Source organism: Bos indicus, chromosome 9 (genome assembly GCF_029378745.1).
Source record: "Bos indicus isolate NIAB-ARS_2022 breed Sahiwal x Tharparkar chromosome 9, NIAB-ARS_B.indTharparkar_mat_pri_1.0, whole genome shotgun sequence".
NCBI classification, from domain to species: Eukaryota; Metazoa; Chordata; class Mammalia; order Artiodactyla; family Bovidae; genus Bos; species Bos indicus.
The window spans coordinates 91,431,018-91,450,585 of record NC_091768.1 but is presented as its reverse complement, the minus strand read 5'-3'; the positions used below and the strand labels follow the sequence as shown (position 1 = coordinate 91,450,585).

The window sequence follows — 19,568 nt, the reverse complement described above, 5'->3', positions numbered from 1 at the left end:
AATATGTATTCAAAAGAAAAATTTCCTCAAATTTTAGAGCCGAATTAGGGCAAATTCAGAATTTTAAGTTTTACCTACAATATCCCAATAGGAAGAAAATCTTGTGAGAAAAATACCTTATTAGGCTTTAGATATTTGTTATGAAGAGACACAGGTTCAATCCCTGGGTCAGGAAGATCACCTGGAGCAGGAAATGGCAAGCCATTCCAGTCTTCTTGTCTGGGGAAATCCCATGGACTGAGGAGCCTGGCGGGCTGCTGACTATAGGGTCACAAAGAGTCAGACATGGCTGAGCATACTTACACACACATTTGTTGTAATGGTTATAATTCCCTATAAAAAAAAATGGTTTCATAAAGTGCTCACTGTTTGCTTGGCTTTTTCTCGCTCATCTAGTGGAATAAACCACATGTGAGATCTTTTTGAAACTGACGAGCTCGTGGGTTCCACTTCCTGTTGTGAGGAGTTAGACATATCTCAAACTTACTAAAGTTCTCAAGATTGTTTTCATTCTTTCATGTAAACCAATTTAGGTTTCAAGTTCATGTCGATCAAGTGAAAATGCAATTCCCACTAATTTATTGTTCCTGTAATATGCAGCTCAGCTTCTGGTTGGAGGAAACAGTTTGAACACTTATACAGATTTTATGATCATTTGCCTTAGGAAAAGTTCTGTCTGAGGCATAGGGCTGACTCAGTGACTAAACTCCTTGCCCGTGTTTTAAAAAAAAAGTCTGAATAAAGTCCTGTCGGTTTTGAGTGCTCAGCCTGCTTGAGGTATCGTCCAGCCTAGAGCCCCACTTCTCATTAGTCCAGGTGCAAGAATCTAGCATAGACCAAGGCCTGTTTTGGGGCCATGTTGAGACAGAGTGTGCAGTTTGATAGAGGGTTTTCTCTAGAACCAGCCATCAGCTTGTATGGTAGAACTGGAAAGACCTTGTCAAATTGTGCTGTGCTGAGTTGCTTGAGTTGTGTTAGACTCTTTGGAGTGGACTCCATGGACTCCATGGACCATAGCCCACTAGGCTTCTCTGTCCATGCGATTTTCTAGGCAAGAATACTGGAGCGAGTTGCCATTTTCTCCTCCAGGGTATTTTCCCAACCTGGGGATTGAACCGATGTCTCTTATGTCTCATCTCCTGCATTGGTAACAGGAGATACCTTTACTCCTAGCATGACCTGGGAAGCCTGCTGCTGCTGCTGCTAAGTTGCTTCAGTCGTGTCCGACTCTGTGGGACCCCATAGATGGCAGCCCACCAGGCTCCCCTGTCCCTGGGATTCTCCAGGCAAGAACACTGGAGTGGGTTGCCATTTCCTTCTCCAATGCATGAAAGTGAAAAGTGAAAGTGAAGTCGCCCAGTCATGTCCAACTCTTCTCGACCTCATGGACTGCAGCCTACCAGGCTCCTGCGTCCATGGGATTTTCCAGGCAAGAGTACTAGCCTATAATTAATGGATGGAGGAGATTCACCTGCTCCCAGTCAGGAGGGATGGAGCGTGGGCTGCCTCCCTTCACGGATACTACAGTGTCCTCTCCTACTTTCTGTTCCTTTCTAAGCTGCTCTTTTTGTATCAGCTAATGTGATTGACCTTGTTCAGATGTGCCAGAATGGTCTAGGACTGCCTCTGTCCATAATTCCCTTTTCTTCCTACTCCCTGGTGGTTCTTAATTTGTCTTGAGAGCTTCCTGGGGTCTCCTGGACCCCAGATTCTCTTAAATTATTCCCACTGTCTAAATTGACTTACTCTCTTCTTTTTCAGTCCTGGCTGTCAGCTAAGTTCTAGCTATCAAAATAAAATACATTATCTGAACAATATATTTGGGTTAAAATATTTTGTTAATGGGCTTTGCTGAACTCAGAAAAAAGCCCAGGAGAAAGAACGTTGAAGAGAATAGTGGGAATTTTAGATCAGGATGCAGGTCAGTGTGGGAGGTATCTTATGAAGTAGAAATGACTAGAATTTGGTCAAAAATACCTACATTTTTGTTGCCTGTCACGACTCTAACAGGTCTTCTCTTGCCTAAAATTTAGGGCAAATATTGCCTTTGTCATGTCCATTTTTCAAAAGAATGATTTCTTTCTTCAAGAATAAAATTTTATTCTAATATTTGTAAAATAAAAAGTTAGTATGAGGTTTCTCAGGAAATACAGTTTAAGGCACTTTAACTTCATCACTGAAGTTAAATGATTAGAGAAATACATCTGAGAGAAATACAAATCCTACCTATCCTAAAACTTGATAGGAAATTTTTGTTTATTATATATGAAACATTTGTTTACATCTATAATCATATAATATTACCATGCATACATAAAGAATTTTTAGTTTTTAGCGCATTTTTGTGTACAACCATATTAAATACTTATGAGACTTATGGGATTGGATTTATAAATATCTTGATTTTACAAATGAAGGAAGTTGGTTTTGAGTGCTAAACTGACTTTTCCCTGGGTAACACAGCTACTAATTACAACAGCTGTAAGTTGATTTCAGGTCTCTGGATTTAAAAATCCCATCTTACTTCCACTCTGTCACATTCCCTCTTCAAAAATATAATAGAGCCATTGTAATTATTAAAGCAATAGTTAGATACAGAGGATATTAGCCAGGTGCATCTAGAATAACTTTATAAGCTCTTGTAATAGAATTGCATATCAATTTTTAGAACTCCTCTTCGATTATGTACATTTTTTTTCAAATTCTCCACTCAAAAGATTATGTCATTTAACCCTGACTGAATTCAGCTTAGATATAATGGAGGAAAAAAAAAAATCTCACACACATACAGAGCCAGTTGAAAGATTTTTTTTTCTGTTTTTGTTTATAGTCTGATGATTTTACTTGAATTGTTTAAAATGTAATGTGAAAAATGTATATTTCAGATATAGTATCTTTTTTCTAATTTGAATCTTAGAAGAGCTGGTATAAAATAGAAATTGGTAATTAATTTATCTTCCATAAGACAATATGTGAATTAAACCTGGCTGCAAATCAGAATTTCCCAATAAGGAGGGTTGATAGGTACTTACACCTCACCAAAAGAGGTTGTGGAACTTCTTTTTCTGGGATGGTTAATTCATGTGGTTTACATGCAACCCGATGGAGGTAGCAGGACCATGAATTTAGTAGTCTGATGTAAACCTGTAGTCCTGTGAGACTGTAATGGTTGTCTTCCAGGTTTATTTAAATAATTGTTGCTCTTTAGAAATGGCACAAAATAAAGCATGCTATAAGTTTTTCTTCTCTCACAAAGAATAAAAGGGGAGATATTTTTATTATTTTTAAGAACTTGAGTGAACGCTATCCTGTCATAACTAAAGTGGTAGTGAGAAAGGTGGTTGTGGGTGGAAACAGGAAACATTAGTGATAAATGCTGTGTTCCGTAGTTTTCAGGTGCAGCTAGATGTCTATTGATTCTAATTAGCACATTTTGTGCCTCAGCTAGTAAGCGCCCCTTTAGCTCTGCTGGGAGAGTCGTTTTTTTTTTTTTTTAGCTTCCATCCTGCTCATAAACACTGCCACCTCCTCCCTCCTTCTCTCTTTACAAATGTTACAACACAATCAGAAATTTCCTCTTTTCTCTCCTTCCTGCATTTCCAGCAGGTTCCCTTGCGTCAGAAGCAGAGAAAGAAAACTCAAGGTAATTAGATCTTTTGTTTCTTTATCCCCTATGTGTGTGTGTGAGTGTCGTGTTCTCCTGGATGTCTTCTTTGGGATCCGATGTTTGTCTGTCTTAATGCTAATACCAGGACGTGGATGGCAGATTAATGTGGGGTTCTTGTTTTTGGATCGATTTTAAGAAATGATGGCTTGCTGTTCATTTGGATTAATCCCCCGTGGTATGTCAATAGAGCTTACAAAGACTGGCACTGAGTCGGCAAGTGGCTGTGTTTCTAGGTGGGCATTAACCCTTTTCCATCTCTTGCATAACTACTGCTATTATTGTTGAAACAAGCTGGTTAGTGCAGTGATGTGCCTGCCAGAATCATGATTTTCATGTTTTCAATTTACTCGATTGAAGAACGTTCTTAGACTTACACCTGTATGTGTCTCACTGTTTCTTTGATCTTGTCCCTTCTAAGCACCAAATGAATGTTTAAAAATAAAATCGGTAAATTACTTTAATTTTCACATTTACTTTGCATAGATCTTGGTACAAAAATCCAACTTCCTGAAGGTAAACAGTGTACAGTTCCCTTTCACTCTGTCTTATAAATCAGGGTACAACGTTACGTACTTTTTCATGTACTTGTTTGCAGGTTTTTTCAGCATGAGTCGGAGGAGGATATCATGTAAAGACCTGGGGCATGCTGACTGCCAAGGGTGGCTCTATAAGAAAAAGGAGAAAGGAACTTTCCTAGGCAACAAATGGAAAAAGTTCTGGGTGGTCCTGAAGGGGTCGTCGCTGTACTGGTACAGCAATCAGCTGGTGAGTCCACTCTCTTCCTTCTCTTCCCTCTTCAACAAAGGGTGGGTCAGAGATCATGATGGAGCAGGTGGTCCCTATGGGAAAGATCATTTCAATTTCTGGGACTTGGAATAGAGCAAATAAACCAATAAGCTCTAGAAACTGTTTCTGTGGATATGTAGGTTTTTCTGTTGTACTTGGAGGAGAAAACCATCCCGCTTGACTAATCTTTGGTTGGAGAGGAGCATCCCAATGTATACCTGTCTTGAAGGAGGATTTCAGGGCCTGTTAATGTTACTCTGCCATGAGAGATGCTAATCATTTCAGGATTTCCATGGACAACACTTGCTATGGACACTTGACATTGCTAAAATCTCTACTAAAAAAAGGGTCTCAACTTAAAGAAAAGTTGAGGGTATAAACTGATTCTGTCCACAGAAGCTGTTTTCATTTTCCCTCCTTCATTATTTTCTTTTCCTCTGACCTTCTCTGTGGCTGGAGTGGGCAGGAGTTGGTTTTGGAATCTCTAACCTGTGTGCCAACATTGTGTCGCTGACTGTCATCTCTTGTTCTTTGGCATGTACGCTGATGGCTTTAAACTAATGATCCTTGGACAAGTCTTGATAAGAAAGTTGCCTAATTTATCCTGTAATAGGCAGTGTACTTTTGAGATCTATTTTGCAGGCAAGTTTTCTGTTGGAAAGGGCTGAAAATAAAGTTATTGTTAAAATGTGTAATGATCAAAATTTAAAAAAAAAAAAAGTGTGCTGATCCTTCCTGGCTTGAGGCATTCTGAAAACAATGATGTTGTTGAATATTGAGCAGAGACCTTTCACAGAAGAACTCTCTCCACTAACCCCGAGTAGCCAACTGCTGATCTAAGGAGAGCTTGTTTCCCGTTTTGGTTGAGTGAAGGTCAGCAATGGATGTCCTTTAATCTATTAAGGGGAAATCATTTAAAAATTGACCACAAGCCAGAACAGTTCTTTTTATATGACACCATTCTTTTAAAACATCTTATGTATGCCCATCTCTTGAGCAACAGAGCTTTAGGGCAAATAACTTTATAAATGTAAAATAAGTGCCCTGTGTAGTTTGAAGGTGAAATTTTCAGCTAAGAAATCTACATTCACTGGCCACTAATCGAAAACTTGTGTATCCACATGACCCAAGGACCTGTCCTGTAAGGGTCTGGTTAAACTGCACTCAAATCCAATTCCAGTGCACTGGAATCAGCTCCCTCTCTTGTGCTTCTCTCTGTACGCCCCCTCCTCTGTCTCCTGCTGCCAAGTTTATTGCTTTGGTTTCACCCAAAACCTGGTACAAAATTCTTCACTGAGTTTTATAACTATATATTTTTGAGTTTTAGCAATTTTATTAAAGATTTGGGAGGTTCACAAGTAAGAACCACCTTGTAGAATATGTAATCCTCCACTGTCTCCTTTTCGCTCTTTTGTTCTCCTCTCCTGGATACATTCATCATCTCCTCTAGCATGGAATGGTTTCATCCAAATTAAGGCAACCTTGGGCTGGGCTCTCACCTTCTACCCTAAGGGGTTTTTCCTAAAAAATACAGCGTCCTTCTTCTTCTTCTTTTTTTAATGAGAAAGTTTAAGATTTGTTTACTTTAAACTTTCAAAGATGCAATACAGTATTATTTACTATAATCACAATATTGTACATTACATCCCTATGATTTATTTATTTTATAACTAAAAGTTTGTGCTTTTAGTATCTTCACCCCTGTTGCTCACCCCTCAATCTCCACCTCAGACAGCCACCACTCTGTTATCTGCATTTTTCAGCTTAGGTTTATTTCTTTTTTTAAAGATTCTACATAAAAGTGAGAGCATACAGTATTCATTTTTCTCTGTCTAATTTATTTCACTTAACATAGTGCCTTCAAGGTCCATCCATGTTGTTACGAGTGGCAGAATTGCATTAGTTTTAAAGCTGAATGTGTGTGTGTGTGAGCAGCTCAGCCGTGTCCGACTCTTTGCGACCCCATGGACTGTAGCCCTCCAGGCTCCTCTGTCCATGGGATTCTCCAGGCAAGAATACTGGAGTGGGTAGCCCAGTACCCACCTGGGATCTTCCTGACCCAGGGATTGAGCCCAAGTCTCTTGCACTACAGGCAGATTCTTTACATCTGAGCCACCAGGGAAGCCCGTTATAGCTGAATAATATTCTACTATTTACATATCTCAGTCAGTTCAGTTCAGTTGCTTAGTTGTGTCCGACTCTGCGACCCCATGGACTGCAGCACACTCACATCCTTTTAATCCACTCATCCATCGATAAACATTTGGATTGTTTCTGTATCTTGGCTATTGTAAATAATACAGCTTCCTTCTTAATGAAGGTTAATAAATTAGGGTTAATATAATTTTCTGCTTCTCATTTATAATGTTTTAGGCTTTTGCTTTTGGCTAGTTGTGGCAAGTTATAGTCTGGATCTTTTATGAAATGAGACGGCTTACTAATTTACTTTTTAATAGCTCTTTAGGAATTTTCTGAGACTGTTGGGAAGATTGGGTGCTGATGGAGCATAGCACATCTGTGGGAAGTAAAAAAGCTCAGATATAAGCCTGGCGTTAATTTCCTCGTTCAATTGCATTTTCCCTCCAATATGTTCTCGGTGCTGTTCCCGTCTTCATAGAATTGAATCCCCTCTGAACCACACATGGTTACAGAGTTGGCTTATTTGGCCTCATCAGTTCATTTGGCTTGTTTCTCTTAAGGGAGCAATGAATTACCTGTTTTAGGCATTAGGAATCTCATGCTTCCACAGGGACTAGCACTGTTGACAGAGACTTGATGTGAAAGAGGAAAAGGAGGGACCATCAGACCCCCTCGAGGCCCCCGTCCTCAGTTGCTGTCATACAAACACATAAAGCAATACTCAGGGAGCAAATGATGAATTCGAGCAGAAATAGATTAGCAACATTGAATGGAGATAAACTTATTGTTATCTGGCCAGAGAATTATCCTATTCAGCTAGTGGTATATAACAGAACAACCCTTTCAGCTCCCTAATTCTATGCTGTATTATAGAGGAGTCATCTCTACACACACACATACACACACACACACATACACCCTGACATCTTAATTATATGTTTGTTTGGGGGGAAAAAGTCTACTCAGTGAATACTTAATTTAAGAGTCATAGTCCTGCCATCCGTGTGAATATCAACTGTGAAGTAAGAGCCAAACACATACGCTCAGGCTGAGAACATTTATTTACTTTAAGCCACTCAAGGAATTCAGACTCAATAAAGTAGCTCCCAAGGCATCTATGCCTTATGAAGAAACTTCTTTTTCTTCTACCTTCCCTGTTGCCCATTCTTTTTCATACGGTAATGAAGCTGATGGTTTCATAGCCAGAGTCTCCTCTTATCAAATGCCTGCCAAATGCCAAGAGAGACTCGAGGTACCTTTCCTACATGTTTTTTTTTTTTTAACTCCTCCAAAATACCCTCTGAAGTAGCAGTTGTCACCTATTTTGAACGTTGGGAGAAGGCCGAGACTCAGGGAACTCACGCACATTCTCCAGGTGATCAGAGTCCTAACGGAGGGAAAACAGATCCCCTTAAGCCCCTTAGACGTCTCAGCCCCAGGTTTTGTCCTATGCCAACCTGACTCCATGCAGGGACCAGGACAAACTTGGTTCCGTGTGGTTCCCCGCTATTGTCTGCCTTCAGAGGGGCTCAGAAGGAGCAACTCTAGAAGTGAAACGTGAGGCTGGGCTTATGTGCAAGTGCAGCTGCTGTTGTGGCGTCCCTCTGCTTGTCGCGCTTGTTACCTGACAACCTGAGGAGATGCCACTCTCACCTCTCTCAGGGTTTTGTTATCGTCGTTACCTAGTAACCGACACATGGTGTACTTCCTTCTTCCACCACACTTTGATGCTTTAAAAAATGCTACGCAGATTTTCTTGAGAAAGGTCAAGTCCAGACATTCATCTATCGCTTTTCACACCCCATCTTACTCGCATAGAATCTCATGCTGCACACAAGAATTTATGGCATGTTTTACAAAACCATATTCAAGTTGAACAGCCTTAAAAATCCAGGCTGTTTAAAATCTTGGATTAAAGTCCACACAAGTGCTTTTCCTTGCCCCTGAAGTACCAGTTCATTTCCTGGCTACTGATAATCTCCTGGCCCATATCTGTCTTATTCTCCCTACCCTCTACACTGCCACCCAAGCTGCAACTGCAGAACTAATTTTAATTCTTTATTAATGGCATGTATGCCAGCTCTCTCTTTAAGCCTTTGCATATGCTGTTTATTGGCTCAGATAACTCTTTGTCTTCATCCTGTAAAGTCTTTCTCCCACTCAATCCCATCAAGCTTACTCCTCCTCCTAAATCAAATTTTAGTTTGAATAGCTGATCCTCTTAGTGTCCTTACCTTTCCTCTGACCCAGATTAGGCCACCTCTTCTGTGCCCACGGCAGCCTATGCTTAATACTTATTACACTTATCTTCCTCTTTTGTACATCTTGTTGTGTGTGTTTAGTCTCTCAGTCATGTCCCGCTCCATGTGACCCCGTGGACTGAAGCCCGCCAGGCTCCTCTGTCCATGGAATTCTCCAGGCAAGAATACTGGAGTGGGTTGCCATGCCCTCCTCCAGGGGATCTCCCCAATCCAGGGACTGAAGCCTGATGTCCCATATTGCAGGCAGATTCTTTACAGTCTGAGCCACCAGGGAAGCCTGTACATCTTGTTAGTCTTGCTGTTTTCCACTACTGATAATAATCTCTATAGAGCAAGACTGAGTATATCTTTAGCCCCTTAGGCGGTGTCTGACACTTACTAGGCACTCCTGTTGTATTTGTTGATTTTATAAATAAACAAGATTTAGGAATCACCAGCATTTATCTTACCCGTGGGGGTTTTGAGAAATGGGCTGGGGAGTAAAGACGGCTTTTGATGGAAAATGATTTTCCAGTAAAATAACATCTATTAAAAAAAAAAAAAAATATATATATATATATATAGTCACACCTAGTCATGTCTGTTCTTAAAAATACAGGACAAGATCCAATTTGAGATTTGCTAGAAGGTTTCCATGGTCCCAGATGGGTCCCACACAGCTGCTTGCTCCCATTTTGTTAACGTCTTACTAGAGTTTATTTTATTAGATTCTTTCTAACCATGGCCTCTGGCTGAAAACGAGGGTTTATTGATCCAGATCACCAGGTTAGGGCAGAAATGTTGAAAGAGAGAAGGAAGACTTCCCAGGGAATCCCCTCCACTCGAGATTTTCACCTGGATTCCAGGCACATCTGAAGACTGATGTTTGGGATCAGCATCTTCTCTCTGGAAGAGAACAGACAAAGTTTTGAATTATTGTTTTCTTTCAGGCGTGTTGCTATGAAATAGTGACAGGATAGGTCCTGAAGATGTGATTACTTATTGGTGAAAAGTATCATATTTTTTCAGCTTTAAGATTTCCCCTTTTGCTATAACTTATTTTTCTTTTCTAAGAATTCTTCATTAAAAGTTTGCATAGTTCCTTGAGAAATATGTTGTGGATTTTATTTATACCCAAGACTGATCATATGGTAAATATTATATATATATATATATTATTTTGTTATATAACCCACTTAAAATCAGTGAGGTTCTTAAACGTTTCTGCTCACAGAGCATTTAATCATTTTGGTGGCGTATCTTCTTACTTTATCTAAGAGCATATGTGAGCTATCAAAATTCATCAAGGGAACATATGCATTAGGCTAGTATAAAACTTGGAGGCATTGCCTAAACAATTTAGGCTTTAATTACAAAGCACAGTTTAATATTAATTACAGATAACAGATATTAAAATTCTCTTTCTAAATGAGCCAAACATGAAAAGTTTATCATCTATCCTTCCATTCATCCACCTACCCACCCATTTATATATCCTCTCATCAGTATTTATTGAGACTTAAAAATAATTTGGACTAACTAGTAGATGTAGATGTTATAAGTGTAGAATTACAAATAAATGAGAGACTGCAATTCTTCACTCTATTAAAAGCTTAGAGACTGGTGCACACAAAGAGACCTGTGTAAATGACATGATCAAAGAAAAATTGGTGAAGAAATGGCTCTGAGAGTGAGAAATACAGATGAATTCTATAAAATTCAGGGTAAAGGGAAGTATTTTGGGTTGAATGTGGGAGAGTTCTGCCAAGCAACTTTTATTCCTGAAAGATTCTTCTCCCTTTCTATCTAGGAAGGTGTGTTTTTCCTTATCTCATCATTTCCCAAAGCTGTGTGATTTCCTTGGTCAAAGAAGCTAGCCTTCTTTACTGGATAAATATAATTTTCACCAACAAAAAAACATTGTTCCTGTGGATTGCAGTGAATTTAGAAAGTCTTTGTGGAGAAGATCAGCCTTGGAAGACAGTTTTTATTATTATTATTATTTTTTTTAAGGACAGAGGGTAGAAGGGTAGGCATTCCAGTCTGGGGACTAATGTGAACAAAGGAATGAAAATATAAATGAACTGTGCCAACCCATTGTGTTAGGCATTATACTGAATTCTCAGAAACCCTGGCAAGATAGAGTTTATTATTCCCATTTTTCAAGGCGTTTAATGCAGCTGAGGGAATTTAAGTAACTTGCTCAAACCTGCTTAAGGAGTAAGTGGCAGGACTGGAATTCGGAACAAGATCTACCAATACTAAAGTCAGGCTACATGACCTCCCCGTTGAGAGGTGAGCCAGGATCAGTAAGTGTGGCCCCAAATGCACATGGTAGGGATGTGGATTTGGTCAGTAGGCAGTAGGGAGCCACTGCAGATTCTTGAGTCTGAAGATGACCTCATGAAATTGGCTTATGAAAATACCAACCGAACAGTAATATAGGGGCTATGTGCTGTGCTGTGCTCAGTCGCTTCAGTCGTGTCTGACTCTTTGCGACCCATGGACTATAGCCCGCCAGGCTCCTCTGTCCATGGGATTCTCCAGGCAAGAATACTGGAGTGGGGTGCCATGCCCTCCTCCAGGGGATCCTCCCAACCCAGGAACCAAGCCCTTATCTCTGGTGTCTCCTGCATTGTAGGCCTTTTCTTTACCCACTTAGCTACTTGGGAAGCCCATTAACACACTAAGACCCCCTAAACCTTTTTTCCCGTTAGCTCATGGTATCAGAAGGTGGAGAAGCAAACCTACAGATCTGTCTTCTGACTGCCTTCATAAGGCATGTAACTGGTCTGTTATCCGCTGCACACAGGCCTCCTGAATGCATGGTTTCTCCAGCCCAGCAGAGCCCCTTAAACTGCTGCTGTAAGTGACATTTGCAATAAGCAAGGGCACCAGTATAAAGACAAATACTAATGGAAGAGTGGCAGAGCAGCATGTCACAAACTCCCATCAAGTACAGGACATAGAGTGAAGAACAGAACCAGGAGAAATCGTGTCAGAGCAGGGCTGGTAGGCAGTGCGAGTGGGCTGTGCAGGAGTGTCCTGTGTACCCACAGGAAGCCAAGAGATGCTCTCCATACCATGTTTCTACCAAAAAATGGGAAGAACGGGGTCTGACAGGAAAACATTCTATCCCTAAGTAAAAGCAGAGCTTGGTTCATGGACTCTGAATGCACATTTATGGCATAAAAGAATTTCAATTCTCTGTCTTCATAAAGCAAAAATCTCAAGTCTTTGTGATTGAGTTTCACATTAACTGGCACTTTATTTTGCTTAAAACCTAAACGTTATCAGTTTGAGAAGAAATCCACTGTGATAGATCTCCCCATTTTAATTCTAGGGTTTCTTCTTTTGATCCTTGGTAAAATATTTTTTATCTAAGAAACAGAATAGATACATGTATACATATTTAAAAACATGAACCACCGGAGAACGAAATAGGAAATCAAGGAAGATTTAAGTTCTGGGGGAAATCAAGAAAGATTTAAGTTTTGGCGGCCCTTGATTTTTTTGTAAATTCTTTGAAGACTGTAGCAGAATAAAAGGATCACTGGCTCCGAGTCTCCTAGAGATAACAAGTGATGAAACTAAAAACAAACAAACCTACCTACCTCCCCAAACAAAGTCACCTCAATTCCTTGCCCTGCCCCACAGTAAAAAACATGCATATCTTTAGTAGCAGTTCAGAGTTCATCTTTATCACCTATCCGCCTCATCAGTGGACGTTTAAAGCCATGATTTTTTTAGACTTCCAAATTTTTGTATATAGAATATAAACTTGTATTAGATGACAACTGATTTTTTAAAAAAATTCAGGTAGAGAAAGAAGCAATAACTTTTAACTAACACCTTCTCCATTTTTTATTACTGTTCAACTTGCTACCATTTAGCAAAAAGCAAAATTTTCATATTGTTTACCTCAAATCTTATTGCTTTACAATTGTGGCATACTCTCCATTAAAAATAAAAAGATGAAGCAGTCAATCCAGTGATTGATTTAACATGGCTTTCATTTGGAAAAGGGGGAGGGGAAAGAGGGAGTCATGACGAAGAAGAGACCAACAAACAAAAAAGGTAAATTAAACATACAATGGTTTTCTTTAAAGAAGAAGAAGAAAATGTTATTTTCAACAAAAGGGGGGAAAAGCATTGAAAAGCCTTGAGTCAAGCCATAGCCAAAACCATATTCTAAGTAGCTTTTCTTTTTTTCCCTGTCTTTTTTTTCTTTTTTAAAAATAAAATCTCTTCCCAAACCATTATCACTTTTAATCTTCCCGGGACTGGGCTTCATCTTCAGTCTGGGGAAGATGATATAGGGGCTATATTGGAGATGATATAGGGGCAATATAGGATGATATATATAGCCTATAGGATGATATAGGGGCAGTATAGGGGCTATATTGGAGAATAAAGGAGCTTTCAGAGGGTCAGTTAGGAGATGGTGACAAAAGGCAGTTGTTGAAACGTGAACTCCTAGACTGGAGGGGAAACTAAGAAATTAGGACGCAGTACACAATAAGTGGGGCTTCCCAGTGGGTGTGAGTCATAGAGAACTGAGTGAAAGCTGCTCAGTCGTGTCCAACTCTTTGTGACCCCATGGGCTGTGCAGTCCATGGAATTCTCCAGGCCAGATTCACTAGAGTGGGTAGCCTTTCCCTTCTCCAGGAGATCTTCCCAGCCCAGGGATCCAACCCAGGTCTCCCGCATTGCAAGCGGATTCTTTACCAGATGAGCCATAAGGGAAGCCCAGAAGTCGTAGAGAAGGGAAGCCAAGGGAAGTCATAGAGAACCAGCCTGCCAATGTAGGAGATGTAAGGGATGTGGGTTTGATCCCTGGGTTGGAAAGATCCCCTGGAGGAGGGCATGGCAACCCACTCCAGTATTCTTGCCTGGAGAATCTCATGGACAGAGGAGCCTGGAGGGCTACAGTCCATAGGATCACAAAGAGTAGGACACAACTGAAGCGACTTAGCATGTACTCACACAGTTAGCAAGGGAAAGGTATGTGGAGCGCTTGATATAGAACACAAAATATTTGAAGCTAAAACGACTCCAAGTTTTAGAGCCTGGAGAGACTAGGAAAATAATATGAAAATTGAGGAAGGACAAATTTGTTGGTAAAAATATGCACTTAGACTCATTGTCAGTGACTTTTCCGGTTTATTTTAGTTTTGTACATTCTTTGTATAAAATTACTAGGAAACCTATGTTCTTTAGTAGTAGAGTAACCATTTATTGATGTCTTTTGTGCTGTTGCATCAGTGATTCAAGGGAGCCCAGGAACCCCTGGGCCTCATACAGAAAAAGGTGAATCACCAACTCTTTATTTCATAAACGCTTTTGGTAAACTGGTGAGTTTATATGTTAATATAAACATATAACCATATGTTAATATATGGTTTAATGGGCTTCCCTGATAGCTCAGTTGGTAAAGAGTCTGCCTGCAATGCAGAAGACCGCAGTTCAATTCCTGGGTTGGGAAGAACCGCAGGAGAAGGGATAGGCTACCCACTCCAAGTGAAGTCACTCAGTCGTGTCTGACTCTTTGTGACCCCATGGACTGTAGCCTACCAGGCTCCTCAACCCACGGGATTTCCCAGGCAAGAATACTCGAGTGGGTTGCCATTTCCTTCCCCAGAAGATCTTCCCAACCCTGGGATTGAACCCTGGTCTCCCGCATTGTAGTCAGACACTTTACTGTCTGAGCCAACAGGGGAGTCACACTCCACTCCAGTATACCTATTATACAGACCTTGCAGTTCTTTGAGAATTCAACCTGCCAGCCTGAATGTGACTGACTTTCCCCCTCACTGCCTGGATGATTCCACGTGTCTGCAGGTTCAAGTAACCGTGACTATATCAGAAGTTTTCAGTATTCAGCTGCATATTTAGGTCATGTGAATTTTGGAAGATCTTAGGTTTGGAAGGGATTTTTCTTGGAATCGGTTTTATAAGAATCTCTATAGAAAAGACTAATATGGTTTTTAGATTGAACTGAATATACCTTTGCAGAAAATGTTACTTGAAAGCCTGAATTTCTCTTTTTATGAGAAAACTGCTCTGAAAGTTTCACTCAATATAGAGCACCTTTTTTTTTTTTCCACCATAAGAAAATAAGAAATGGGTTAACTCTCCCTTTGAAAGAGTTGTTGATGTTTTCTTAACTTTTTTTAGTAATCAGTTATTAACATAGATTTGGGGGAAGATGTCTGAACAAGTTTAGCATAGGTTGAAAAAAAATCTGTAAGAATTTATATTGCAATCAGAGCTTATTATATTCTTTTTTTCCTTTCCCCCAGTATAATGGGAACACCTGAGGGCATATTTTTTATCTCTCTGATTTAAACTGTTTCTAGAGACTCCCCTGGCAGTCCAGTGATTAAGACTCTGGGATTCCACTGCAGGGGGCATGGGTTTGATCCCTGGTCAGGCAACTAAGATCCCATATGCTGCCCGGCGTTCTGCAGTCCATAGGGTCACAAAGAATCAGACATGACTGAACAACAATGCTGCACGGAGCAACCAAAAAAAAAAAAAAAAGAAGTCAGTGTTCAGCATTCAGAGTTATCCTCTGTGAATACTGGTGACCACCTTGGTCTTGGGATATCACTGAATGTATAGAGTAAATGACACACCCAGAAAGTGAAAAAAAAAAGCCAAAAAAGAGAAAATTATGTCCCTGGAGCCTAGAACCAGTAGGCACAGAATAGGCACCAATCATTTTTTTAAATACAATTACTTAATTATCACATTACATAATTGTCAATTATTTATATAAATCAATTAATCAAAGCATGTTGAACGCCTGATTATTCCTGGAGTTCTACCAAGCAAGATCCTTTATGAATGATGGGCTTCTAATTTGTTTGATCTCTGTATTCATTGTTTTGGCCAACAACCAGCTTCTGAGAGTGTCCCATACAAAATTCCAGTACTTAACAATGCTTCTTCAGTGAAGGCAATTCAAACCACTGAAGTAAAACGGATACACTTGTTGCCAACCCGTGTTCCTGGAGTGTGTATGCGAAAGGAGAATGGGAAGGTGGATGGCAAAAGATTTTTTAGCAGCTGGAAGTGACTGGTTACCCTCAAGATGATGACTTGAGTGAAAGGAGAAAAACGAATTTAGGTACCACCTGAAAGCCTGCATTTAGGAATGACTGAAGACTTTTTGAATTCTTTTCCTTCCCTCATTATAATTCAGGCATGTGGAAAAGATCTTTAAAATGGATGCTTGGTTTTGGTTTAATGTATTTGTTGTCTGTGATACTATCACCATGTCTTAACATTTATTTTCCTTGGTAGGCCTCCGAATGCATTTCTAAAATACTGGTTCCCCACCCATAGCTTTATTTATTTATTAAAAATTTTATTGGAGTGTAGTTGCTTTATAACTTACTAGTTTCTATTGTATAGCAAAGTGAAGCAGCTAGAAGGTATACTTGGGATTTACATATATACAGTATTGATACTGGGATAAAATAGATAACTAATGAGAACCTACTGTTTAGCACAGGGAACTCTACTTGATGCTCTCTGGTAACCTAAATGGGAAGGAAATCCAAAAAAAGAGCAGAGACATGTACACCCATATGACCAGGGCAGTCTGTAACTGAGGTAGGCTGTCCTTTGTGACTTCTTATTGCTAAATTCCCACAGTGTGGGAACAGTTGCTGACATTGCCAATATTATTTTCCTTTCGATTCTTTCCAAACTTTGCCGAAGAAGCTGTGAAATACCAAGGCTGTGAAATATTTCGCCTGTTGTCTTGTTCTCAGGGCAGGTCCACTGTGTTTGGGCACTGATGCTTTGACGGAGGACCCCAGGGTTCATGACAGCGGCTGGGCTGTCGGAGGATGGTCCTCAGCTCGTGGCAGGAACTGGAATGCCCTCGGGAGATCAGTGGTACCTCCTCTCCTCTCCTCTGGCGGCCAGTGCCGAGTGCTTCTGCTGGTGTTTCCACAACCTTCCTCTGTTTTACTTCATCTTTTTTGGGTGGAATCCAGCTTCTCGCTTCTCTGAAATTTAAATACTTTTTTTAAATGCCTTAAATAATTAAGAAGATGGCTTAAAATGTCAGACAGATATGGAAAGAGACAGAAAGAAATGAGTGAATTAAGATAATTTATGTATTTAAATGAATTATGATCCCGTGACCTTGATGCAATCACTCCAAACATTTTGGTGTATGTGTTTGCAAACATTTTTCTGTGTTTCCCAAAAATCCAGTCATACCATGCGTGAGATCATAACTTGATTTTTTCACCAAGCAATTATTACAAAAATATTTTCATGTCTATGTACTATATATATACTATATACTATACATATATACTGTATGTATATATATATCCACAGCATCATTTCTAATGGCTGTATTACATATGGATATATTATAGTTCATTAATGCATAGAATTTGAAATAAGAAATCTTGGTTTTAAAAATTCTTTAAAATAGCTAACAGGAAATAGAATTTACAAACACACATATACTAAGTTGAATATAAAGCAACATGTGTTTAATTTATAGTGTATGTTTAATATGGGCTTCCTGGGTGGTGCTAGTGGTAAAGAACCCACCTGCCAATGCAGGAGACGCACAAGATGTGGGTTCAGTCCCTGCCTGGGTCAGGAAGATTCCCTTGGAGAAGGGCATGGCAACCCACTCCAGTATTCTTGCCTAGATAATTCCATGGCTAGAGGAGCCTGGAGGGCTCGTGAAGAGTCAGACATGACTGAAGTGATTTAGCATGCAAGTGTGTTTAATATATTTGCATTTATATAGTTATTGGTATGCGTATAAATATATTGATAGGTGAATGCGAGTGTGTGTGTGTATCTCGGTTATTCTTTTAAACGAGCAGGCAGGAAAATGAGTTTTGCCAGCATGGATATGAAGGACAAATGTCACAGGGTCCTTAGTCCTGCCCTTTCATACTAACCTGTCTCGTCCTAGGTCAGTGATGCATTCATTTTCTTATAAGTACCTTTTGACCAAGAATACCGTCCCTACGTAATTCAGAGTGGTTGTGAGAAGAGTAAACGCATTTTAAGGCAATATATAAAAGATCAAAGGAATACTTATAATGGCAAATTTGTGTACACTTTAGATGAAATGTGTGTGTATAGCATTGTGATTTTAGGATGCAAAAGGGTTGTGCTAAGGATTTTCAAACACTAGAAATGTTTGCTTTTGTTTTGGCGGCAATGGCTGTCATGTGCTAGAGATTCTAAAAATAACTCCTACTGACCCTGTGTAAAGGGTGATTTCTAAGCCATAAAACAGGAAAGTGAACTAGGAGGCCCTGGGGGCATTCTTCAGCACAGTAGTTCCTAACGTGGAGTAAGAGCTTAGGTAATATGTGATTTAGTGATGAGGGCTGTGTGCACATTTTCCAAACAATAGAATGAGAAGTGACCCATGGGATGAGCTGAACTTTTGGTTAGATTTGAGGATTTTCCTGAGAAGTCATTATTTGAAGATTTATTGTTCCCTGCGGAGCAAGCTTTTTAAGGTCCAAGGGACCAGATGCTTCTACTGACAAGCTAGCTGATAAACTCATCTGTCATCGTGCTGCTGTGTTTGGTTTTCCATAAAGTGTGTTTCAAGCACATTTTGAAAGGAAGCTATGCAGTGGAAGTGACAAGAAATATATATATAGAACATTTTTTTAAAGGAGCCAGAATTTAGAACATGTTTGAAACAATGTCTTCAAAAAGGACAAAAGGGACTTCCATGGTGATTCAGTGGTTAAGACTCCATGCTTCCAAGTGCAGGGGGTGAGGGGTGTGGGTTCGGTCCCTGATAGGGGAACTAAGATCCCACATACTGCACAGCATTCTCCCTGCCTCCCAGATAAATGAAAAGGACACAAGGAAATGACATCTTAGAGTTGAAGTTGTCCCTAGATTCAAAATCAGGAGGATGGGCGCTCCTCTGATGCTGGAGCCACTCATCAACCTAGGCCAACCCCTCACCCTCTCTGGGCCTTCTTTCTTATCTGTTAGACTGGAATGTGAATCTCTGGCTATTCCCTGGGAAAGAGGCAGTCTCATGAACAGCATGTTAACCACTGATATTTTCCTATTGGAATCTTAGGAAACTTACTGTGGCAAATGCATTCTCATCCTTCACTGACAAATAATGATTTTCAGAGGAGTATCACCACATTTTTTGGAATTTATTTTTAGAAAATTGTAGTACCTCAAACATAACATGCAGTCACCCCTCTTAACCATTTTGAAGGGTACAGTTCAGTGGCAGTAAGTGCATTCACATTATTGTGCAACTGTATCCAGAACTCTTACCATCTTATAAAACCACAGTGCTATATTCAGTATCTCCACCTCTGGAAACTACCATTCTACTTTCTTTCTTCATGAATTTGGCTATTCTTGGTACCCCATTCAACTGGAATCATGCAGTATTTGTCCTTTTGTGACTGGCTTATTTCACTAAACATAATGTCTTCAAGGTTCATTGCATCATTCTGTGGCATGTGTTAGAATTTTCTGCCTTTTTAAGACTGAATAATATCCCATTATATGTGTAGACCACATCTTACTTGCATGTTCGTATCTGTTGATGATCACTTGGATTGTACCCACCTTTTGGAGATAGTGAATAATGCTGCTGAGGATACTGGTGTACAAAAGTCTTTTTGAGACCCTTCTTTCAATTCTTTCAGCTACATACCCAGAAGTGAAATTGCTGGATCATATGATAATTCTAT

At 39.9% G+C, this 19,568-nt stretch overlaps 1 protein-coding gene across 8 annotated transcripts in view; it reads left to right on the top strand.

The window, feature by feature from the left end:
• IPCEF1 (interaction protein for cytohesin exchange factors 1) overlaps positions 1-19,568 on the top strand; it is a 167,701-nt gene that overhangs the window by 86,868 nt on the left and 61,265 nt on the right. For 5 of the 8 annotated variants that reach the window (XM_070796421.1, XM_070796417.1, XM_070796418.1 and 2 more), the window contains 2 exons: positions 3,604-3,643; positions 4,263-4,432. In XM_070796421.1, coding sequence (XP_070652522.1) covers positions 3,604-3,643; positions 4,263-4,432 — 210 coding nt within the window. The other 3 variants (XM_070796422.1, XM_070796423.1, XM_070796424.1) reach the window with 2 other exon arrangements.